The 22,272-nt window shown below is 45.0% G+C and overlaps 1 protein-coding gene across 1 annotated transcript in view; it reads right to left on the reverse strand.

The window, feature by feature from the left end:
• The window catches only part of Wdr27 (WD repeat domain 27), a 69,171-nt gene that overhangs the window by 19,898 nt on the left and 27,001 nt on the right, over positions 1 to 22,272 (reverse strand). Inside the window, exons 7-17 of the mRNA XM_059272914.1 lie at positions 22,171 to 22,241; positions 21,307 to 21,427; positions 20,180 to 20,297; positions 14,608 to 14,711; positions 13,839 to 13,906; positions 13,468 to 13,589; positions 12,969 to 13,051; positions 11,372 to 11,450; positions 9,303 to 9,380; positions 7,218 to 7,315; positions 5,646 to 5,735 (exon numbers count right to left, since the gene is read on the reverse strand). Coding sequence (XP_059128897.1) covers positions 5,646 to 5,735; positions 7,218 to 7,315; positions 9,303 to 9,380; positions 11,372 to 11,450; positions 12,969 to 13,051; positions 13,468 to 13,589; positions 13,839 to 13,906; positions 14,608 to 14,711; positions 20,180 to 20,297; positions 21,307 to 21,427; positions 22,171 to 22,241 — 1,032 coding nt within the window. The remainder of the gene's footprint in view (positions 1 to 5,645; positions 5,736 to 7,217; positions 7,316 to 9,302; positions 9,381 to 11,371; positions 11,451 to 12,968; positions 13,052 to 13,467; positions 13,590 to 13,838; positions 13,907 to 14,607; positions 14,712 to 20,179; positions 20,298 to 21,306; positions 21,428 to 22,170; positions 22,242 to 22,272) is intronic.

Raw genomic sequence — 22,272 nt, forward strand, 5'->3', positions numbered from 1 at the left:
TGGGGGGAGTTCTAACACAACAGTGTAAGAAGCAGTGTTCTAAAGGAGAGTACAGAGATCTGTGGACCCTACGGTGCTCTACTAGTATTTAAAAGAGCCTTTTCTTTGGTTTTAAAGAGAAGAAACAGAAGACTTCACTGAAGATGCTTGGAAATACTCTCATGACTTGCTCTGGCCAGTGGCTGCTGGTCTACACAGATGCCAGCACACCTGTGGACAGCACCGGCTAGGGACCCCACAGGTGGATGAGACTGCCATTCAGTGCCCACTCACGCTTTCGGTTCTGCAGTCCCTACCCCAGTCTCTTTCTAACACGGAGCACGCTGTCTCCTAACCCCATCTTTCCCTTACAATCTCTACAGGGCAAACTCGAAACCATAGCTACTAGTATTCTGAGAAACCCAAAAGCCTGAGGATTCACAGAAGCAGAGGCTTAGAGAAATCATCGCCAGCTCTTCTCTGGGAGAACGAGTGGAAATCGGCAGACGGGGAGCTGGAGACTGCACAGTGTCAGGCGTGCACCGGGGTATCAGTGACCCAAGACTTGCTGAACCATCACATTTCACCCCAGAGTGCTGTGTGGTGAGGACTGCAGAGTAAGGAGCCACAACTTTGACAAGAATCTAGCTAACAGGAACCTCCCACCCAGGCTGGTCTCAGCACAGGAACTGCACGCTGCAATTGAAAGTCAGTGAATCAGTATCACCAGAGCATATGGCCAGAAAACCACCAGAATAAAAACGGAAAGCCAGAAGAGAATTGTAGGTAGAATGTCACTCTGAAATTGGACCCCAAAAGAGCAAAAAGTCATCAAGCAGAAAAATTATGTCAAATGACTTTGCTGCCCTCTTGTGTCGCATTCGAGCATTTTTCACAAAAGTGCAAAAGATCTGTCCAATGCCCAAAGAACACTTATCAGAGTGCAAAGTGGGGCACCATGAAAATCTGTGTGGAAGTTGCTCAAAAAGCTAGAAATGAATCTACCACAATAGCATTCTGTACCAAAAGGACTCTATATCCTACTATATATACACCTGCTCACCCATGTTCAACATTGCTCTATTCATAACAGCCTATGTGTCCATCAACTGACGTATGTATAATGACAATTTAGTATGTCTATACAATAGAATATTATTCATCTGTTAAGAAAAACAAGATTATGAAATCCACAGGTAAAAGATGGGGATGGAAACAACCATCCTGAGTGAGGTAACCCAGACCCAGAAAGACAAATGTTCCACATTTTCTCTAATTTGTAGATACTATCTCTGACTCTTTAGATATATTGTTTCATCTGGAATATCAATGGAGGTCATGAAATTGGTAAGGGACCATGGTGTGGAGCTTTCAAGGGAGCAGAGATAGAATGAAGTGATATAGAGAGGTAAAGATATAAAGGACAGTAATGGAAAGGGAAGGTTAAATGGGGTGTGGGGTCGGGAAAGAAGAGTAGAGGAGGGAATGAATACAAGGAATAAATGATACTATAGAGCTTTGAAAAAACACATGGAAGCCTACTATTGTAGCAGCTTCTTAAAATGTATACATCACATAGAAGAAGAATTTAAATGGAATTGCTCTATAAGGAAGTGACAAGCCCATACTAGACACCATAGACAAACAAAAGGCCCAATGTCCAGAATGGCTACCATTTTGGGAGTTGTTGGCCACTGGGGTCCCACAGACCCCCAAACATTCCAGGCCATTGCCAATGTTCTTGTTTACCATTCAGAAATTGATGATAAGACCCTACTGATAAAGATACCACATACTTGAGCCATAGAATATAAAGAAATCAATTGGGTATACACCTGGAAGTTTCTTCCATGCTGGCTAGCTCTCATAGTACTGGGAGGCGCTATGTATGCTACCAAGGAAGAAGTGATCATAAATCTTATCTAGCTATAAATTTGGAAAGTTACAATGATGATGGGCCTGACAGGACATGCCCACTGGCGCAGCAGCGGCATGGATATCACGGGGGTAAACTAACTACTTCCTGATTGAATTTAAGGCCCAGTCATAAATCGAAACCCATACCTGGCACCAATATAAGGCCTAACAATCTGTGGCTACACAGGTCATAGGTTCTGGGGGAGAACATAGTATCATTGTTGTGATAAATGGCCATGGGGTTAAACTGACTCCTAATGACCTATCCTTAGATTAGTGCACCTCTCAACCGTCATCACATTCACTTCTTCCTTCAAGGGGTGATGATTGACACAGAGACCTATAACTGGTAAATGTGCAAAGACCATGAAATGATCAACTCTGAATGGGACATTTGTTTCACACCCCTCCTTCCAAGGCTCAGGAGTCATTTCAGAAGGAACAGAAAAGCTGTAGAGCCAGAGTTGGTAGATGATACAAGGAAAAGTGTTTTCCAGACATAGCAGGGCACTTGACCTATGAACTCATGGTAGATGTGGCAGCATGCATAAGACCTGTGCAAGCTAAAGCCAGACAAAATCTCAATATGGAGAGGATAGGTAGGCATGAAGAGCTATTAGGAATTGATAGCTGCTGGGAGAGGGAGAGTCGGTTTTCTTTAAGGGTGCGGTCATCCAAACTCCAGTGGAAGGCCAGACGTACAAAAGTTTAGGCACAACACAAATTGGAATTGATGGATTAAAAAAAAAGGACACAAAGTTTGGTGAGTAAGGAAGGGGTGGGTCTGGGAAGAGTTGGGGGTGGTGGTGGTGAAGATGATCAATATGTTTTACAAAATTCTTAAAGAATTAATTCAAAAACTAACAACAATAACAAAAGTTGCAAGCATTCACTAGGCCTGCTAACAATCAAAAGCAACAGGGAAATGATGCTGTGATATTGTCACTGAGTAGAAATCGCATCTGAGAGCCATAGTGCCTCAAAAATGGCACTGGCTCTTGTGGTGTGGTTGAGCATTCCTTGGGTATATGCCCAAGAGTGGTATAGCTGGATCTTGGGGGAGATGGATTCCCAATTTTCTAAGAAAGCACCATATTGATTTCCAAAGTGGTTGTACAAGCTTGCATTCCCACCAGCAGTGGAGGAGAGTTCCCCTAGCTCCACATCCTCTCCAGCATAAGGTGTCTTCAGTGTTTTTGATCTTAGCCATTCTGACAGGCATAAGGTGGTATCTCAGAGTTGTTTTGATTTGCATTTCCCTGATGATTAGGGATGTTAAGCACTTGTTCAGCTATGTTCATATCAGCATTGTTTGTAATAGCCAGAACATGGAAACAACCTAGATGCCCTTCAACTGAAGAATGGATAAACAAAATGCGGTACATATACACAATGGAATACTACTCAGCAGAGAAAAACAATGACATCATGAGGTTTGCAGACAAATGGATGGATCTAGAAAAAATCATCCTGAGTGAGGTATCCCAGACTCAGAAAGACAAACATGGTATGTACTCACTCATAGCAAGATACTAGATGTGGAACAAGGATGACTGGACTGCTACTCACATCACCAGGGAGGCTACCTGGAAAACAGGACCCCAAGAAAGACACAGGGATCACCCAATGACAGAGAAATGGAATGAGATCTACATGAACAGCCTGGACATGAGTGGGGGTAGTGAAGGGCGAGGGTGGAGGGAAAGAGAGCTTGGGTGAGTGGGAGATCCCAGCTGGATCAACAACAGAGAGGGAGAACAAGGAATAGGAGACCATGGTAAATGAAGACCACATGAGAATAGGAAGAAACAAAGTGCTAGAGAGGCCCACAGAAATCCACAAAGATACCCCAACAACAGACTGCTGGCAATGGTCGAGAGACAGTCCGAACTGACCTACTCTGGTGATGGGATGGCCAAACACCCTAATTGTCGTGCTAGAAACCTCATCCAACTACTGAGGGATCTGGATGCAGAGATCCATGACTAGGCCCCAGGTGGATCTCTGGGAGTCCAATTAGCGAGAATGAGGAGGGTTTATATGAGCGAGAATTGTTGAGACCAAGGTTGGGTAAAGCACAGAGACAAATAGCCAAACGAACGGAAACACATGAAATATGAACCAATGGCTGAGGGGTCACCAACTGGATCAGGCCCTCTGAGTGGGTGAGACAGTTGATTGGCCTGATCTGTTTGGGAGGCATCCAGGCAGTGGGACCGGGTCCTGTGCTCATTGCATGAGTCGGCTGTTTGAAACCTGGGGCCTATGCAGGGTCCCTTGGCTCGGCCTGGGAGGAGGGGACTGGACCTACCTGGACTGAGTCCACCAGGTTGATCTCAGTCTGTGGGGAAGGCTTTGCCCTGGAGGAGATTGGAATGGGGAGCGGGTTGGGGGGAAGGTGAGGGGGCGGGAGGGGGGAGAACAAGGGAATCTGTGGCTGATACGTAGAACTGAATTGTATTGCAAAATAAAAAAAAAATAAATTAAAAAAAAATGGCACTGGCTCACATCTGCCCTGGAGGCAGGGCACGTCTGAGCACCCTGACTTGACAATATACTTGTTTGATACCTGCCCTGCACATTCTACCTCCTGACCTCTATATAGTAACGCCCTCACACTCCTCAGATGAAAACAAGGATATTTTGATCCACCTCGACCCCTACCCACAGGTGCAGAGGCTGCATGGGATCACACAAAGGAGGAGCAGGTGGGACAATTTCACCAGAGTTCGGGTCTCTCAAGAAGTTGACGACACACTCAACACTAGAATACTCTCATCCTCCATCTTCCTCTCATCACAGCTGTCTACCTAGAGTGCACCAATTTGAATCTGAAAGCCAGCATAAGCAATGAACAAAGCAGGATTATATAGAGATACTCTATATAGAGAACTACAGCCTGGTCCTTCAACACATCACAGAAGGCTAGGGACTGGTATTCCCACTCCCGGGACAAGACCAGCATGGATGCCTATGGACCTACTGAGGGCATATCCCCTTCTCTTTCAAACCACCCTAGATGCTGCAAGGACCCTAGTGCAGACTAGACAGTTCAAGCTAAGTCAGGGCCTAACATACATGGGCCACAGTGTATCTCTGATGTAGCATGGCTTTACATGGTTCTTGCCACACCACCATCTCACACCTCAAGAGTGTCCACTGCTATCCAAGTGAGTATGTAAGGCATATGAATATAAGGCAAAAGATACTTTGTGTACATTTGTATTCAGTAAAAATACCTAGCAAGTGTAAGTTTCTAAACAAGCAGCTCTAGGATCCTAGTAAAGAGCTAAGAATTCTTGGCTGTAAAACTCGGAAAATTATATATCAGTTAGTAATTTAACACATTAACTCTCATTTTTAAATGGTATTGAACTGTTTAATGTATTAAAACATTCATTACAAATCCTACTAAATTTCAAAATACACTTCAATGAAAATGTTTTATTAAATTAATCATATTTCATCTCTGTAAGAGTGAACTTCCTTCACTGCCCAAAACCATTCAAAGGCTATGGCTTTTGCCCATGAAGGTCCTGGCCATAGCTTGCTGCTTTGTCTTACAGAACACATGCATTGGGAAGGACACAGGCTCCACCTGGTTTAGTAGCTTGCAGTAACCTGTTTCAAAAGCCCAAGTCCACCTATGAGCCGCTGTGTATAGAAAACTGGAGCTTAGTCTGCTGCTGACAAGCACAGCCCACAAGATTCAGCCTCCCTCATGTCCCATCCCTCAAGATTAAGGATACCTGAAAAAGCAGCAGGTGTTCCAAAAAGGCTAGCATCAAAGACCAGGGAAAGGTGGTTAGCTAAGCCACAGGCCAACCGCTGTCCATCCCCTGTTTAAAAAAAGAAATCAACAGCTCAATAAAATAATAACATGGGAATCTCACTGATCAACTGACAGTTAACATGAAGAACATCAAGATACATAGTTATTTATCAGGTAGTGAAGAATCTGAAACAACATATAACAAGTCTTCCCAAGGGTTTGTCAGGCCTTGAACCAACCCCTCATCAGAAGCCCAGAGAGTAGCTGTGTATGGGGCCATTGTAGCCTTCCACTCACAGAAGATAAGCAAAAGGGTCAGGGCTGAGCCCCAGGCTGCAGGGCTACTCAAGAGCACTTTCACAATAGTCAAAGTTGGGGACCTTCGCCAAATGTGCAACTTCATAAAAGTAAGCCCAGCAAACATCAAAAGATGCCCACTGACAGCACTGCACATTCAGTTGTCAAAAGATGTTTGTCTAGAACTATCTGAAAAGTAGAGTTCCTTTATCCAGAGTGATAACTGTGATAACTTTTAGATGACCCAACAAAACCATTCTGAAGGAGTTACGGGCACCTTCACCAAGCTGCCACAAGCATCACTTCACTCCCTTCAAACACTATCAAGAAAAATGTGAGAGCCCATAAAAGAGCTCTGGTAGGAAGGCAGCTAAGACACACTTGAGAACATGGCAGCACCTGGGGAGAGCAAGCGCTGCTCTTTCTTGTGAGACATGGTCCACCTGAGGAAGAGACACAACTCACAGGACTGTCAAGACCACCTTGTGATGCCCCTGTGGTCACATCTCTAGCTTCTGTCTATGAAAAGCCATCTTACCAGGCTCCTGTGTGAAGGGGTCATCATGGAAAATATGTGTGTGCCATCCTGGCAGTACTGAAGGACAGAGGCCCTGTGATGGCCCTCATCAAGTGCAACTGAAGCCTCACTTCACTCTAGACCCAAACCATGCTTAGAAGCATCAGTACCCATGTGATGACTTATCTTGATTGTCAACTTGACTACACCTGGAATCAAATAAAACCCAAGCAGCTGGACACCACCCTGGGAGGGTTTTCTTGATTGCATCATTGAGATAGGAAGACCCACTACAAATCTGGATCAGTTGAGGTCAGAAGATCCACCCTAAATCTAGGTCACACCTGGTGGCAACCTGCATAAAACAATACGAAGAAGGAAGCTCTTGCTTTTTGCCTGCTTGCCCTTCACTGTTGCTGGCAAGTTCATCTATCCTGCTGCTGAGGCATTCCTTTACTGGTATTAGAACCTACTTCTTCTGGATTCCAACGCAGCCTAAAGACCAGCTGAGACATCCCGATTCATGGACTGAACAACTCCTGGATTCCTGGCCTTTCCATCAGGAAATAGACACTGACTAGCTGGACTACAGTCTGTAAGAGACTCAGATCCCATACATATTTTCATTCTATCAGGTCTGTTCCTCTAGAGAGCCCTGACCAATACAGCCAGTATCTTCAAAAACAAACTCACCCCAGGACGGTGGGCAGAACCCAGCTGCAGGTGCAGGCTTACCTGAGTACTGCAGACAGCATACAGCAACAGGCTCCTGGGCCACGGCAACCTGCCTGCTGAGACTTCTGGGTAGGAAATTCTCCAAAGAGTACTCCTTACTTTAAGGAAGGTCACAGTGAAAACCAAGAGAGAAGTTCAAGGGAGATTAGAAATAAACTAGAAATTAAGTATATTCCCCTCTACTTAGATATATCCTTTTATATGATTAAAGCTGAAAATCCATATAAAACTTTTACACTCACAATCATGAATCACACTCTTTAAACAGATCTATATTCTGTATTTTCAGAACATGTATCTTTGTGGGTTTGTGTGTAGTATGAAGAGCACTAAGGTTCAGGTCACCCTTGAGGCCCAGTATCACTGGGAACACCAAATACTCTATTGGGTCAGACACCTCATGCTATAGGTGTATGTTCACCTTCTGATATGGAGACTAGTGGAAATTGACAGGAAAACTAAAAGAAAAATCAATAATAATTTTTAAGAAATATGTCAATATGCATGGTTAAAATCATACCCAGAATATCAAAAACCCATAGGAAATGCTCTGAACATACTCTTCCCAACAGAATGCAACTGACCAATAAGGACATAAAAACTCAGTGTCCTGACACAGGTAAATACAACTTGGTAGTGAGTTACAATGTCACTCCACCCCAAGACTACTGCCCAAAAAACATAAGATAAATAAATGCTGCTAAGGATGTGAAGATAAAGAAACCCTTAATCCATTGTTAGAGGATATCTGAATTAGAACAGCTACCATGGAACAGAGTATGATGACCCCTCAAAAAACTAAAATGAAAACTACCATATGATCAGTCTTACTCCTGAGTATAGACTCAAAGGAAATAAAATCATTGCCAAAGAGATACCTGCTTGTCAATGTTCACTGGGGCACTGTTCACTACAGCTAAGATACAGAATCAACCTAGGTGCCCATCAATATTTGACTGGAAGCAAACGTGGTCTATATACACCATGGAAAAAGTACTCAGACATGGGCTAGAAAGATAGCTCAGCAGTTAAGAACATCTGATGTTCTTCCAGGACCCAGTCTCCATCTCTGATGCCCACATTAAACAGCGCACATTGGCCCGTAACTTCAATGGCATGGGTCTGACGCTCTCTGCTGGCCTCGGTGGACACCCACAAGCACTCACAGACACATCAGTAAAAATAAAATAAATTCAAAAAGGAAATCCAGCCATAAAGTAGTAACATTCTGCCATTTGAAACAAACTACATGGGAACTGTAAGATGTTAAGTAAAATACTCCAGCTGCAGAGCCTCAAATACCATATGCTCTCGCTCATATGTATAAGCACTAAAAAAAAAAAAAAAAAAAAAAAAAAATTAAGTTGACCTGGACATAGAATAGTGATGACTCTAGAGATTGAGAGTAGTAGATAAAAGCCGTCCCGTCTCATCAAGGAGCACTGTACACAGTGTTAAGGCATCACACTAACCCTCAGTAATAGGTGCAACTGATCAAGGTCAATCACAAACACTCGATGTTCCAGTAAGCATTTCTGTAAAAATAGTCACTGTTCAAATGTAGGTGTGGGGTACGTAAAGATGAGTTAGTTAAGTTAGGCAGCCCATAATCTCTTTTTTCATCATATATGTTCATCATGTATCATACAAAGTTCAGCCTGAGGCAAGCCCAAGGCCCCAAACGCTTTGGACATTCAGGCTAAGTTTGCAACCTGTCCAGGTCAACGGACCAGTAACGGCCACTAAGAAGCAACATTGGCTCTGCAACTGCTCCTCTGTCACCACCAAGAACTGAAATGCTTCTTGGGGTGGTCAGCCAACACACAAAATACTTTCCTACAACTGCATTTTTCTTCCAGCAAAAACTCACTGTTTCAAAACTAGCAACATAATAAAAATAGCAGAATATTCAAAGGTTTACTAAAATGAGACAACCAAATTTGATTTGAAGGATGCATATCAATGACATATTTATATTCATATTTATGCATATATAGTCATATATCTGTTTAAAATCAAGAAAGCATTTTAAAAGTGTTTCTAAGTTGCTTCAAATTTACTTAATACAGACATTCAATTACATACCATTTGTAATTGTTCTTGAATTTTGAAGTTCTTTTGCTATTACGCTTGATGTTAGCCTTTGGTGAAAACATAGTTACACTAGAAGGAAAACATACACATAGAGGTGTATCTCACTCTCAACACTTAGGATTCTAAGTTTCTTAAGATATTTACATTTTACAGGGGAAAATTAAACATATACAAACCTACATAATTTTTTCAGCTGCCTTTTGTTCTTCTTGAGTCCAAAAACAGTCACTCACCCTGACTCAGAGATGTCACAATGCTACACACCTCCTCTTTGGTGAGCCTACCTAATGCTTCTCAGCTCAAAGTCCCAGGGCAGTATCAGGACCACCAGCCCCCCACATCATCCAATGTGGATCCTCAGAATCCATACTTAACCTCACAGATTAAAATGCTGCATTGTTCTTCAATGCATGAATTTCCAATCCACCCAATCCATCCATTTGCCATCATTCATTCAGGGGTACCTTCTCTGGGCCACATTGTCATCTATGAAGTTCACACTCAAAACTACACTATGCAATCAAATTATAAACTCAACACACAAAAATCCCTTATTGTTTTAAGTAGATTTATGGTTTTGTGTTGGCTGTACTCATAGCTATCCTGGAGCTAACGTGGCCAGTGGGCCACAGTTGGGATACACCTGTGACTAACTTATCCTTCTATCTATTCATCTTTCTTTCCCTCTGGTGATGTCTTCCTCCTTGCACCCATCTCTCTACCCATCATCTATCCCTCCTTTTATCTACCTACCATCTGTTCATGAGTGTCTTATTTGAGAGTTTAAGGAGTCAAATGCTGCCCCAAGCACAGAACAGACAACAAGTAAAACAGCATCCACAGTTGTTGCCATTGGAGAAAGAAAAAGCATGAGATAGGAAAGGGATGAGAGGGCACGCAGAGCTCCACATACAGGACGGCCTAGGCCAGAGGCCTTGAAAAGGCCTGAGCAGGTTCTCAAGACGAAGGTGAGAGTTAGTGGGCAAGAGTGAAGGTGAGGTGAGAGCACCAACGGGGGAATGGTAGAGATCCCCCCACACCTTGTCACATGCCCTAAGTGCAGGGAGCCCATGGGGCTCCTGACCCTGGGGCAAATTTGACTACTGTGATAAAGATACACGCGAGGTCTAGCTTTGAGATAAGAGGGTAGTGTGACTACACGAGGTCTAGCTTTGAGATAAGAGGGTAGTGTGACTACACATTGTACAGAAAAGTAAGTTTGCCTTTAAGAAATTTGAAACTCCTGAAGGACTGGAAACCTCAAAGCTTTGTAGTGGTTTCTTCCATGATACTTTGTGTTTTCTGGTCTATAAGTAACCTCACCATTAGACCTGCTGCTTCAGATTTTAAATAGCCTGAGGTTTAACACCATGGCATGGCAACAAATTTGTTCTAATCAAGGGTCTATGGTCCAAGATGAACTCACTGATGGGTTACACAATCCCAATAGCCAGCCCTAAAAACATACGTATGAGCTCAGTAAGCTGTATTTATGAGGGAGAGAGGGAGAGGGAGAGAGGAGGGGGAGGGGGGAGAGAGAGGGAGAAGGAGAGAGAGAGGGGGAGGGGAAGGGGGAGGGGAGAAGGAGAGGGAGGGAGGGGGAGGGGGAGGGAGGGAGGGAGAAGGAGAGGGAGGGAGGGAGGGAGGGAGAGAGAGAGAGACCACCAATTTCAGAGGAAATGGGCTCAAAAACATTTGAAGGTATTTAGTGAGGCCGTGGTGAGCTACCTCACTTTCACGTACCACCTTTCTCCACTTTTCCACCCCACCAGTTTCTCCCTCACCATAATCCTTATGGTTTGACAATAACACAAGGAGCTGAGCAGAGATCAACAACCAATAGGCATTTAACAACCAGTAACTGCACAGCTGCTACCCTTATGGTGATTGTGGTACTCCGGGGTCTAGCTCACATTATAATCCTAGTTAGGTCCCTGCCCGCCCTGCTCACGGTGGAAACCTCCAAGGCACATTAGTGCTCACACTAAAGCCCATCTCAGTGGTATTCTTGCAGATCAATTCTGCCACTGACATAAGAGACACGATGGCTGGTAACTTACTGTGGTGCCGATGTATAGCCAGATGACCGGATTTTAGTGTGGAAAACCAAGGGCCGGTCCTCTACGGCACTCCTCACAGCTTTATGACATGGGGTAAAAAGAAGCAGCAAACATTTAACATGACGATTCCACTGTCCCATAAAAAAAGAACCCAGTCTCCCTAACCAGGAAAATTCTAACAAAATGACCTTCTGACCTAATGAAATGAAAAGGCTCTATATAGAGGTCAAGCCAAGGAAAAACAGCCAAAAGTTCATCAAGGAGATGAAAGGTACAAGAAAATAATGCAAACTATACTAAACCATACTTTGTGTAATACTGTGTATTTCTTTTGTTTCTTTTTTATTTGTTTGTTTGTTTGTTTTGTTTTGTTTTTGAGATAGGATTTCTCTGTGTAAGAGTTCTGGCTGTCCTGGAACTTGCTTTGTACAGCAAGCTGGCCTTGAACTCACAGAGATTCAAAAGCCTCTACCTTCCAAGTGCTGGGAGTAAAGGCATGTGGCACTATGCCCAGCTAACAGTAATGCATTTGGACTACAGTACAGTACAGGGTCCCTGTTGGAAGAACACACAGGAATGGACCACAGCACACAGACTCAACCTAACAGGAATTCCACTGATGGGACAACCAAGAAGAAAAATGATGCACACAGGGGCAGGCTACCTGCCTCACAAATTCAAGGGTTTAACGACTTACTCCTCAGAATGGATGCTCCAGACGATGGCCCTAGAAACACAAGGGAGGTTTAGCGCCTCATCTAAACCAGGCCCTGCGATCTGGAAGAGGCTGAGCCAGTTGTCCAAGGGTAAAAGGCAAGGAAACGTGTAGATGTGGTATATATATACAGAATGTATCAGTGGCTCTGACTGGGGGAGTGCTTAATCTTCTTAGCTAAGTCAGTCAAGAGACTTTATGAGACTGAGTTTACATTGGTCAATGAAGGGGAACAAAGGAGCATCAATCAGTCATGATTCCTACAATATAAACAACTAGGGCACCATGAATTCTGCCATCTTAGCATGGAAGTTAACTTTAAAATATATTTTGAAAGAATCAATATGAGAGGACTGTTTGGCTACAGTTTACAACAAACTAATCAAAATCTATTTTTTAGATAGTCAATAATATTGTTATGGCCTTGCTAATACAAGAAGTTATTTCTAGTTGTGACAGGATGTGATTTTGGCTAGCTGTTTCAGAAACACACACTGAAGCATAATTGATGCAATAACATATTGTGCAACTACCCGGGTCTATCACAGGTACCACTCCAAGTCCCCCCAAAAATCACATCAGTATTGAGACATGCCCTTGAGTTCCTGTGAACTACACCAAATTCAGGGGGAGAAGTGTGGTCCACATTCCCAACCCAAGATAATGTGTAATAAATCTGAAAGACAGAAGAAGCAGCACTGAATTTCTCTTTTGACAAATGTAAATTCACAAAGTGATTTGGCAGTTCTGACTGTGAGGGGAGATGGCTACATCTGTGTGTGTGTTTCAGAGTGTGTTATATTCACAAAGTGAGTCAGCAATTCTGACTGTGAGGCGAGATGGCTATATCTGTGTGTGTGTTTCAGAGTGTGTTACACTAACCATGTTTTTTGGTATTAGCAGGCTTAGCAAAGTTTTCCTTAATAATTCCAAAATACAGTGGAGAAGTTGGCAGGACACAGGAGCTAAAATAAAAACAATCACATTGTGAGAGCAAACAATGACATGATGGACCTGTTTCAAGGCAACATACATTTTAAGGACAATGTAAGATTAACTCATGCAAATATAGATTTATAATATTTGGAAATTAAAACTACCAAGGTCCTTATCTTTATGAGAAAAATATTGACATATTTTAATGAAAGTGCTATTTTATAATTTACATTCTACTTGAAATAAACTAGCATTTTATGTTAAACTATGAACCATTTAGGTTTGAGTAAAATAAAATCACGGCATGAAAAATTAGTTCTTTCATAGATCATTAGTATGGTTGAGAGTTTCCAAGGTTTACTTATACTTCTTCACATGAAAAAGATCTAAAATGCAACCAACAGGTAAGCACCCACATACAATGCGATACGCAAAAAGACTGTACCTTGCCAGCACAGAAAGCATCTTTCCAGCACCAGGGCACTTCTGAAAGCTCAGCAAAGCAGCCAGGCTGATTTCCAACATGGCAATCTTATTTCCAAACATAGATGAAAGTATGCAAAATGCCTATGGGACACTTAAAAGGTTAGCCCATGGCTGGACTGGGGGCCTGTGGGTATGTCCCATCCCGCCAGTCACAAACACAGCTTTGACAGATCTGTTTCACATGTACACACAGGGGAGACCCATGTGCAATGGGTCATAATTTCACATAAGAGATATCACCAAGACTGTTATTATAGTGAAGAGGTACACATCAGAGCACAGAGAAATACGCGTGACAGATTTGCCCACGGCACATGTTTCACCACTCACCTTAGGGCTCATGGCCTCACTCATCACAGCACAGGACCCAGCAATTTGGACACTCAGGCTCTGAAATTCTTGATTTTCATGAAAATAAATATTTGAGAGGTTGACAAATGGAAATAAGTAGCTGACTCATTTGTTCAGGCTAGTTATAAGTCCTACAATTAGCGCTCTTGGACTGTAAGATGTACACAGTTGGGGATACAATGTGGAAAGAGATAGGTTCTTTTTCACACAGTCAGCTGGTCAGGAATCCACAGCTCCTCCTGAAGGTGGTCTAGACCAATGCCAAGTATTTAGAGTGAATTGCCAGCAGGACTGACAGATGCACATGTGAGGAAAAGAGCCTGTGGGAGGGAGCCTGTGGGACACACCTAATACACACAGCTGTCTAGGTGCCTGACACATGGAGGGCAAGGAGAGCCTCATAGGCCCCCCAACACAAAGATGGAGGGAGAGATTCACAGGAGCCTGACACAGTTGGATGAAGGAGGGTTTTTCAGAGTCCTGACATACAAGGAGAGGGGTAAGGCTCCACAGAAGCCTCAGAGATGGAGGTGCTGAATGTTCCTAAGAGCAGAACTAAAGCTATGTCCTTCAGATTCTGCAGCCCGGAGGTAACTGACGATCTGAGCAGGTGTGGTTACTGATAAACTTATCCTCAAATTCAAATGGTCAGGCTTTCTACCCCAAACTTTTACTCCTCATCTATCTCTTTCAAGAAAACCAAGTTACAAGAGACTAACATCAAAGATCACTGAATTCAAAATCTCACCCTTGAAATGTAAAGCAGCTTCCAATTCAACACTTGCCAGGTTAAATATGAATAAAGCCGTTGAGCTTCCAATCCACAGGCATTTGGTGCACTCAGAAGAAAATCTAACCTTAGGAAGAAACAAACAGTCTTCCTTCAGGTTAGTGCCACAACATCCCTGAGCATTCCTGTCCCTCCATTTGGTGGGGATGGACACCCATCTGTGTTGGACACACACCAACACTTCAGCTAGTCACTTATCCCTTAATTATACTTGGGAATCGGGTACTGAGTTTCAAAGCAGCCGCTCTTGTCTATTTGAAACAAGTATCCCCAAGAGTCAGAGCATGGACAAGCTCAATTCTTACCACTGTGGTTTGTATTTTCTCCTGCGTTTACAAAAGCAGTTGATGGCTAAGTCATCCAGAAGCCTACCAATCATGTGGAGGGTCTAGGCATGTGCTCTGACCACTGTTGCCAGTGGCCATGTCAGAGGAGCTGCAGGCAGCAATGGAGCTTACAGAATACAGCCCAGTGGAGAGCAAAGCTACTCTGGGTCCATCCTGGAGAGGCAGGGCCCTGGGAGGATTGTTCCCAGAATGCCCCTTGCTTCTGCTGAGCTTCCTCCTGCTTGCTGCTGCCCTGTTCCTGCTGTATGTGGCACGGTGTGATTTCTATGTGAAAAGATCCCACTGTATCTAGTATAGTGTGATTGTTTCATGGGAAAATCCCACTCCTTGCTGGGCAATTTACTCATAGATCACAATGAAGATGATTTTTACAAGAACAATGATGATTAGTTAGACTGATGATTTAATTGGACTTTCTGAAGTTAGCCTAAAAGATACAGGTGGTTAGAGCAGTAAAGATGATTAGGGAAATGGTTTATTGGAACAATTCTCCCAATTGTTCCAATAAGAGATACAAAAAAAGGCAAAAATAGGTCAGAAGTTACCTTCCCCTTTGTTAGATGTGAGATTTGCAGAAGTTGAAAATAAGAACAAGGAAGATTCATATATTATAGACCCATGAATTCTGCCCATGGAAAAACAGGCTGATGATCAAAGAAATCAATTATGTCCCTACACTCAAGGTTAGGTCTGAGTTCCTTGGTCATGTAACTTACAGAACTAATCACAGACCCTGGTATGTACCTTGAAAAAACAAAGTTGTGAAAGGAAATTAAATGACCCTACTGTGTGTACAGAAAAAAAGATGGTTAGCTGACCACTCGTTTAAAGTTTCTCTAGAGTAGAAATAAAATAGAAATCGGCTACACTGAAATGGCAAACAGCTACATGCCGGTACAAAAGGAACTGGCTGAAATAGACTTGGCTGCAGGAAATAAGGCTCAAACCAGTTGCCAAGGCATGTACATAATGTACTCCTTATGAGCCAACCTGGAGTCTGCCTGAGGGCCTAGCAACAGACACTGTCAGAGGTCCTGATCATGCCCAACCAATGAGGGGCGACCACTCAATGTCACTGGATCGGGACACAGCCTGGGTGCTGGGAGGAGGGTGTATAAGGCCTTCCCCATTACTGAATAAAGGAGTCTGCTGCTGGCCTTTCACCTGACTCCCGGTGTCTGTGTCATTGACACCAAGCTTTCTCACCCCCTCCCACAAGGGAGCTGTTAGGACCCAGCAATACTTGGCTTGCAACATTTGGCTTGCTTAAAACTTTGCTAATCAATTTTAAAAGAATCATTGATGTGGGGTGAAGATGTTATAGTGGGAAATTAATACAAAGAAAAATGTTTAACTACTTGTCGGCTTCTGAGAAAAACATGTGACTTGTGATCATCATGTAATTTCTTCCTGTGCAAAGATTTTTATTTATTTTTGGAAAATATGCAACTTTGTGGTCGTGAGGTAATCTTTTCTTGCCTAGAAATTTTTGTTAGGAAGTATAAAAGGGATAAGAAAAAATAAGAAAGGTAGAAGATGTAGAATGGAATATCAGGGAAGAAGTAGAAGGAAAACATCAGGGAAGATGGAGGAGAAGAACATCAGAAAAGATGGAGGAGGAGGACATCAGGGAAGATGGAGGAGGAGGAGGACATCAGGGAAGATGGAGGAGGAGGAGAACATCAGAAAAGATGGAGGAGGAGGACATCAGGGAAGATGGAGGAGGAGGAGAACATCAGGGAAGATGGAGGAGGAGGACATCAGGGAAGATGGAGGAGGAGGAGGACATCAGGGAAGATGGAGGAGGAGGACATCAGGGAAGATGGAGGAGGAGGACATCGGGGAAGATGGAGGAGGAGGAGGACATCAGGGAAGATGGAGGAGGAGAACATCAGGAAGATGAAGGAGGAGGACATCGGGGAGGATGGAGGAGGAGGAGGACATCAGGGAGGCTGGAGGAGGAGGACATCAGGGAAGATGGAGGAGGAGAACATCAGGGAAGATGGAGGAGGAGGAGGACATCAGGGAGGATGGAGGAGGAGGAGGACATCAGGGAGGATGGAGGAGGAGGACATCAGGGAAGATGGAGGAGGAGGACATCAGGGAAGATGAAGGAGGAGGACATCGGGGAGGATGGAGGAGGAGGAGGACATCAGGGAGGATGGAGGAGGAGGACATCAGGGAAGATGGAGGAGGAGGAGGACATCAGGGAGGATGGAGGAGAACATCAGGGAAGATGGAGGAGGAGGACATGGGGAAGATGGAGGAGGAGGACATCAGGGAAGATGGAGGAGAACATCAGGGAAGATGGAGGAGGAGGACATGGGGAAGATGGAGGAGGAGGACATGGGGAAGATGGAGGAGGAGGAGGACATGGGGAAGATGGAGGAGGAGGAGAACATCAGGGAAGATGGAGGAGGAGGACATCAGGGAAGATGGAGGAGGAGGACATCGGGGAAGATGGAGGAGGAGAACATCAGGAAGATGAAGGAGGAGGACATCGGGGAGGATGGAGGAGGAGGAGGACATCAGGGAGGATGGAGGAGGAGGACATCAGGGAAGATGGAGGAGGAGAACATCAGGGAAGATGGAGGAGGAGGAGGACATCAGGGAGGATGGAGGAGGAGGAGGACATCAGGGAGGATGGAGGAGGAGGAGGACATCAGGGAGGATGGAGGAGGAGGACATCAGGGAAGATGGAGGAGGAGGACATCAGGGAAGATGGAGGAGAACATCAGGGAAGATGGAGGAGGAGGACATGGGGAAGATGGAGGAGGAGGACATCAGGGAGGATGGAGGAGGAGGAGGAGGACATCAGGGAAGATGGGGGAAGAACATCAGGGAAGATGGAGGAGGAGGAGGACATCAGAGAAGATGGAGGAGGAGGACATCAGGGAAGATGGAGGAGGAGGACATGGGGAAGATGGAGGAGGAGGACATTGGGGAAGATGGAGGAGGAGGAGGACATCAGGGAAGATGGAGGAGGAGGACATGGGGAAGATGGAGGAGGAGGACATGGGGAAGATGGAGGAGGAGGAGGACATCAGGGAAGATGGAGGAGGAGAACATCAGGAAGATGAAGGAGGAGGACATCGGGGAGGATGGAGGAGGAGGAGGACATCAGGGAGGATGGAGGAGGAGGACATCAGGGAAGATGGAGGAGGAGAACATCAGGGAAGATGGAGGAGGAGGAGGACATCAGGGAGGATGGAGGAGGAGGAGGACATCAGGGAGGATGGAGGAGGAGGACATCAGGGAAGATGGAGGAGGAGGACATCAGGGAAGATGAAGGAGGAGGACATCGGGGAGGATGGAGGAGGAGGAGGACATCAGGGAGGATGGAGGAGGAGGACATCAGGGAAGATGGAGGAGGAGGACATCAGGGAGGATGGAGGAGGAGGACATCAGGGAAGATGGAGGAGAACATCAGGGAAGATGGAGGAGGAGGACATGGGGAAGATGGAGGAGGAGGACATCAGGGAAGATGGAGGAGGAGGACATCAGGGAAGATGGAGGAGGAGGACATGGGGAAGATGGAGGAGGAGGACATCAGGGAAGATGGAGGAGGAGGACATCAGGGAAGATGGAGGAGGAGGACATGGGGAAGATGGAGGAGGAGGACATGGGGAAGATGGAGGAGGAGGAGGACATGGGGAAGATGGAGGAGGAGGAGAACATCAGGGAAGATGGAGGAGGAGGACATCAGGGAAGATGGAGGAGGAGGACATCGGGGAAGATGGAGGAGGAGGAGGACATCAGGGAAGATGGAGGAGGAGGAGGACATCAGGGAGGATGGAGGAGGAGGAGGACATCAGGGAGGATGGAGGAGGAGGACATCAGGGAAGATGGAGGAGGAGGACATCAGGGAAGATGAAGGAGGACATCGGGGAGGATGGAGGAGGAGGAGGACATCAGGGAGGATGGAGGAGGAGGACATCAGGGAAGATGGAGGAGGAGGACATCGGGGAGGATGGAGGAGGAGGACATCAGGGAAGATGGAGGAGGAGGAGGACATCAGGGAGGATGGAGGAGGAGGACATCAGGGAAGATGGAGGAGGAGGACATCAGGGAAGATGGAGGAGGAGAACATCAGGGTAGAAGAACAGAACAGAAAAAAGAACAGAGTAGGAGCAAGCAGCAGAAATAAAAATAAAATGAAGAGTTAAGCTTTGGCCCTCAGAAAGTCTCCTGTGTGTGCAGCTCCACCGACACCTCACTCCTTTGCAGTTCCTTTGACCTGCTGAAAGCTGGCCCTTCAGCAGCACAATGTCACCATGGTCCTTGTACCTGAAGATGCTGCCAGTTACTTTCATGAAAATAAAAGTAAGCTCAGAGAGCAGCTATCTGGTCCACAGTGGCAGAGCTCATCAGAAAGTAAACATGAGTCTGTTTGTATTGGTTGAACTTCCTGTTCCTTCACTTTATCCCGAACAGGGGAACATTTGTAGGCTCTCTCACTACAGCAGTCAGCAGGCACCCCTCCTTAGGTCCACACCACACAACCCAGCACTTCCCACATCACCTGACAAATCATGGTAAACAGGATTCAGTAGTGTGACCCTGGCTTTGCCTGCAGGAACTCCAGTACTCTGAGGTAGGACACAGGAAGTCCTGTGACTCCAGTGCAGGAACCAGCCCTCCTCCTGCCTCTATTTCACCAGTGTGACTTGGACTAGAGGGGAGTGCTCTATTCCCAAGGCCTAGGCAGTGTAATGAGCTCTCTTCATTTGCAAGCAACCTCCCCCATCTAGAGCTGAATTCACAGATGCTAAAGGGGCTGAGCTGTCTCGGGGGGAAGGCAAGCTCCTTCCTTGTATTCCCAAGAATTTATAATATTCAGAAATAAACGAGTAAAATTCACTAGGGATCAGTTTTAACGTGGAATACCTGGGAGGAAAGAGTGTGAGCTAAGACTGTCATGTCACAATCCAAGGAAAGGTCTACTACAGAGGTTCTACACGTGGTTAGAAAAGTTATCTAATTCCTTTTGCTAACAAGGCTTGAATGAAACTGGCAAAATTTACTAAATCTAAGACTTAAAATATGCAATTTTAGGAACACTTACAGTCAGTAATAATGAGAGACACAAAACTTGGCATTCACTTCAACCATTCATAAAACAGAACTCCGGGCTCACTTAAGAAAGTTAGTGACTACAGCCGGGCCCTGCTCATCATACGTACACTCCACACTGGGAATCCTGCAGGCAGAGGTCACAGTGTGCCAGGCTCAGGACAGGGAATGTTGCTTCAGCCTCTTCCCTTTTATCCACCTCAGGTCTGGAGTGGCACTGTCTGTCTTCTAGGGAACAGAGTTATTGATTACCTAAGAAGCAAAGTTGCTTAGCGATCAGTTAACAGAATGAACCATAAATCAGAAAAGCATTTAGACTTTGAAGACGAAGAAAAATAAAGCTAAAAATCAAAAAGGAACCCTAGACTGAATCTATAAGGGATGGGGAATTGGGAAAAGAGACTGTCAATGCAAAGAGGTTAGCGTCACCATTCCTAAAATAGATCTAAACTGTAGTAAAGAATGAGCAACTGCTTATAAAAAAAAATAACAAAAATCATGGCTTAATATATTTGGGAAAAAAAAGAGATATACTGGTAGGACAGTAATTTCTGACCTAATTAAAAAAAAATCATTTAAAGCCATACAAAAACTACAAACTAAGGAAGGAAGGAATACCCATAAGAACAAATATATAGGGCAGGAAAGTGTCAAGGAAACTCACACACACACCCACAATAGCTCTCAGCCTCACTGAAGGAAGACGCCAGCACTCCTCAAGTAAGTGCCAGCTCCTTCAGGGACCCAGAGCAGGTGAGTAGAGGTATGGAAGAGGAGATATGGACAAGTGGGTGCAATTTTGGACAGCAGAGCTGGAAAAAGGCTTAGGGGAGTCAGTAAGGAAGGCAGGATCTGAGACCTGAAGGAGTAGATGGGTCAGCATTTGCAATGGAAACAGTGAGGCAGCACCCTGGGGACAGTGCACTAGTTTGCTCAGATGCACTGTTCAGACAGCTGCAGGGCCTGCCCTCTTGAGCTCCTGCTTTGATGAAAACCCAAGGGTTTGTGTTCTCCCATTCCCTGAGACCCTGTACTCCACACAGCACACTGTGAGCCAGCCTCCAGCCTGCGGAACAGAACCTATGGGGCACGGTGGCATCAGAAGTCAGGACCCCTCAGCCTTTCCCAAATCAGAGACTTCCCTTGTTTTCCTTCCCACCCTATCCAACGGAGATCCTGACGTGTGCCCTTGAGTGCTGTGTGCATTCAGGAGGCCTGGAGAGCACAAGAAGCACACCTGGCCGACTGTACTGCCCAGCCATCATTCTTCGGGTGGAGAAAGTCTCGCTTTTCTTCCTTAGGTCCACATGTGCCACACAGTGGTAGTGATGTCTCTCCATCAAACTAAAGATCCACAGCTACAAAAGCAAAATATGTAGACACCGATCTCTTTCAAGAAGTGATACTTGTAAAATCCAAAGGAATGGGGGGGGGGGGCAGAGCAGACAAGCCGCATCAGATATGCTCCTGGGTTCTCCTAGACACCTGGACTATCCTGAATGTTGCTTTTAGCCCCTCCTTGAAAGCTGCACAGCTTCCAAGGAGGTACTTACAGGGGGTAGTTTGTCCAGAATCTTAGGTCAGACATGGCTGTGATTCACTGTCATACAGAGCCACCTATGGGGTCCCAAGATCACAAGCACCTACAGAGCACATGCTACAGACTTTGAGCCATGAGTATTTCTACCATGTTACGGGCCCTAACACACAGGATAATGGCAGTTGAGTTAAGAAAAAGAAAATAAACTATCTTAGCTTCCCAGTGTACAACTTCATCATATGTATATCAACAGTGCCTTTATAAAATAAACCTAAAGTGTTTACATTAAATTTTTAGTAAGTATCTTCAGTTTTAAAATCATCTGATGCTAGTGGCTGAAGAAGTGGTTCTAACTTTTGCTACATTCAAATATCGTATAGCATTGTTAAAACATGCACGTCAAGGTCACTCTGCAGAACAAAGCCCTCCCAACCCCACCACGGTGCTGAGATGCACAATGGACAAAGTCTAGAACACCACAGGTGACGACAGAAAAGAGACCTTGCACATGTTCACGTTCCACATGTTTGAGACTCAGCTAGAACTGCCAAGGGCTCTCACCTGGCCATCAGCACTGCCAGTGACCAGCTGTCGGTTTTCTTCATCGATAAGCAAACTCAGGAGAGGGTAACCTGAGAGGGGACATAGGACATTCAGTACGGA

The sequence above is a fragment of the Peromyscus eremicus genome, chromosome 8b (genome assembly GCF_949786415.1).
Source record: "Peromyscus eremicus chromosome 8b, PerEre_H2_v1, whole genome shotgun sequence".
Classification (NCBI taxonomy): Eukaryota; Metazoa; Chordata; class Mammalia; order Rodentia; family Cricetidae; genus Peromyscus; species Peromyscus eremicus.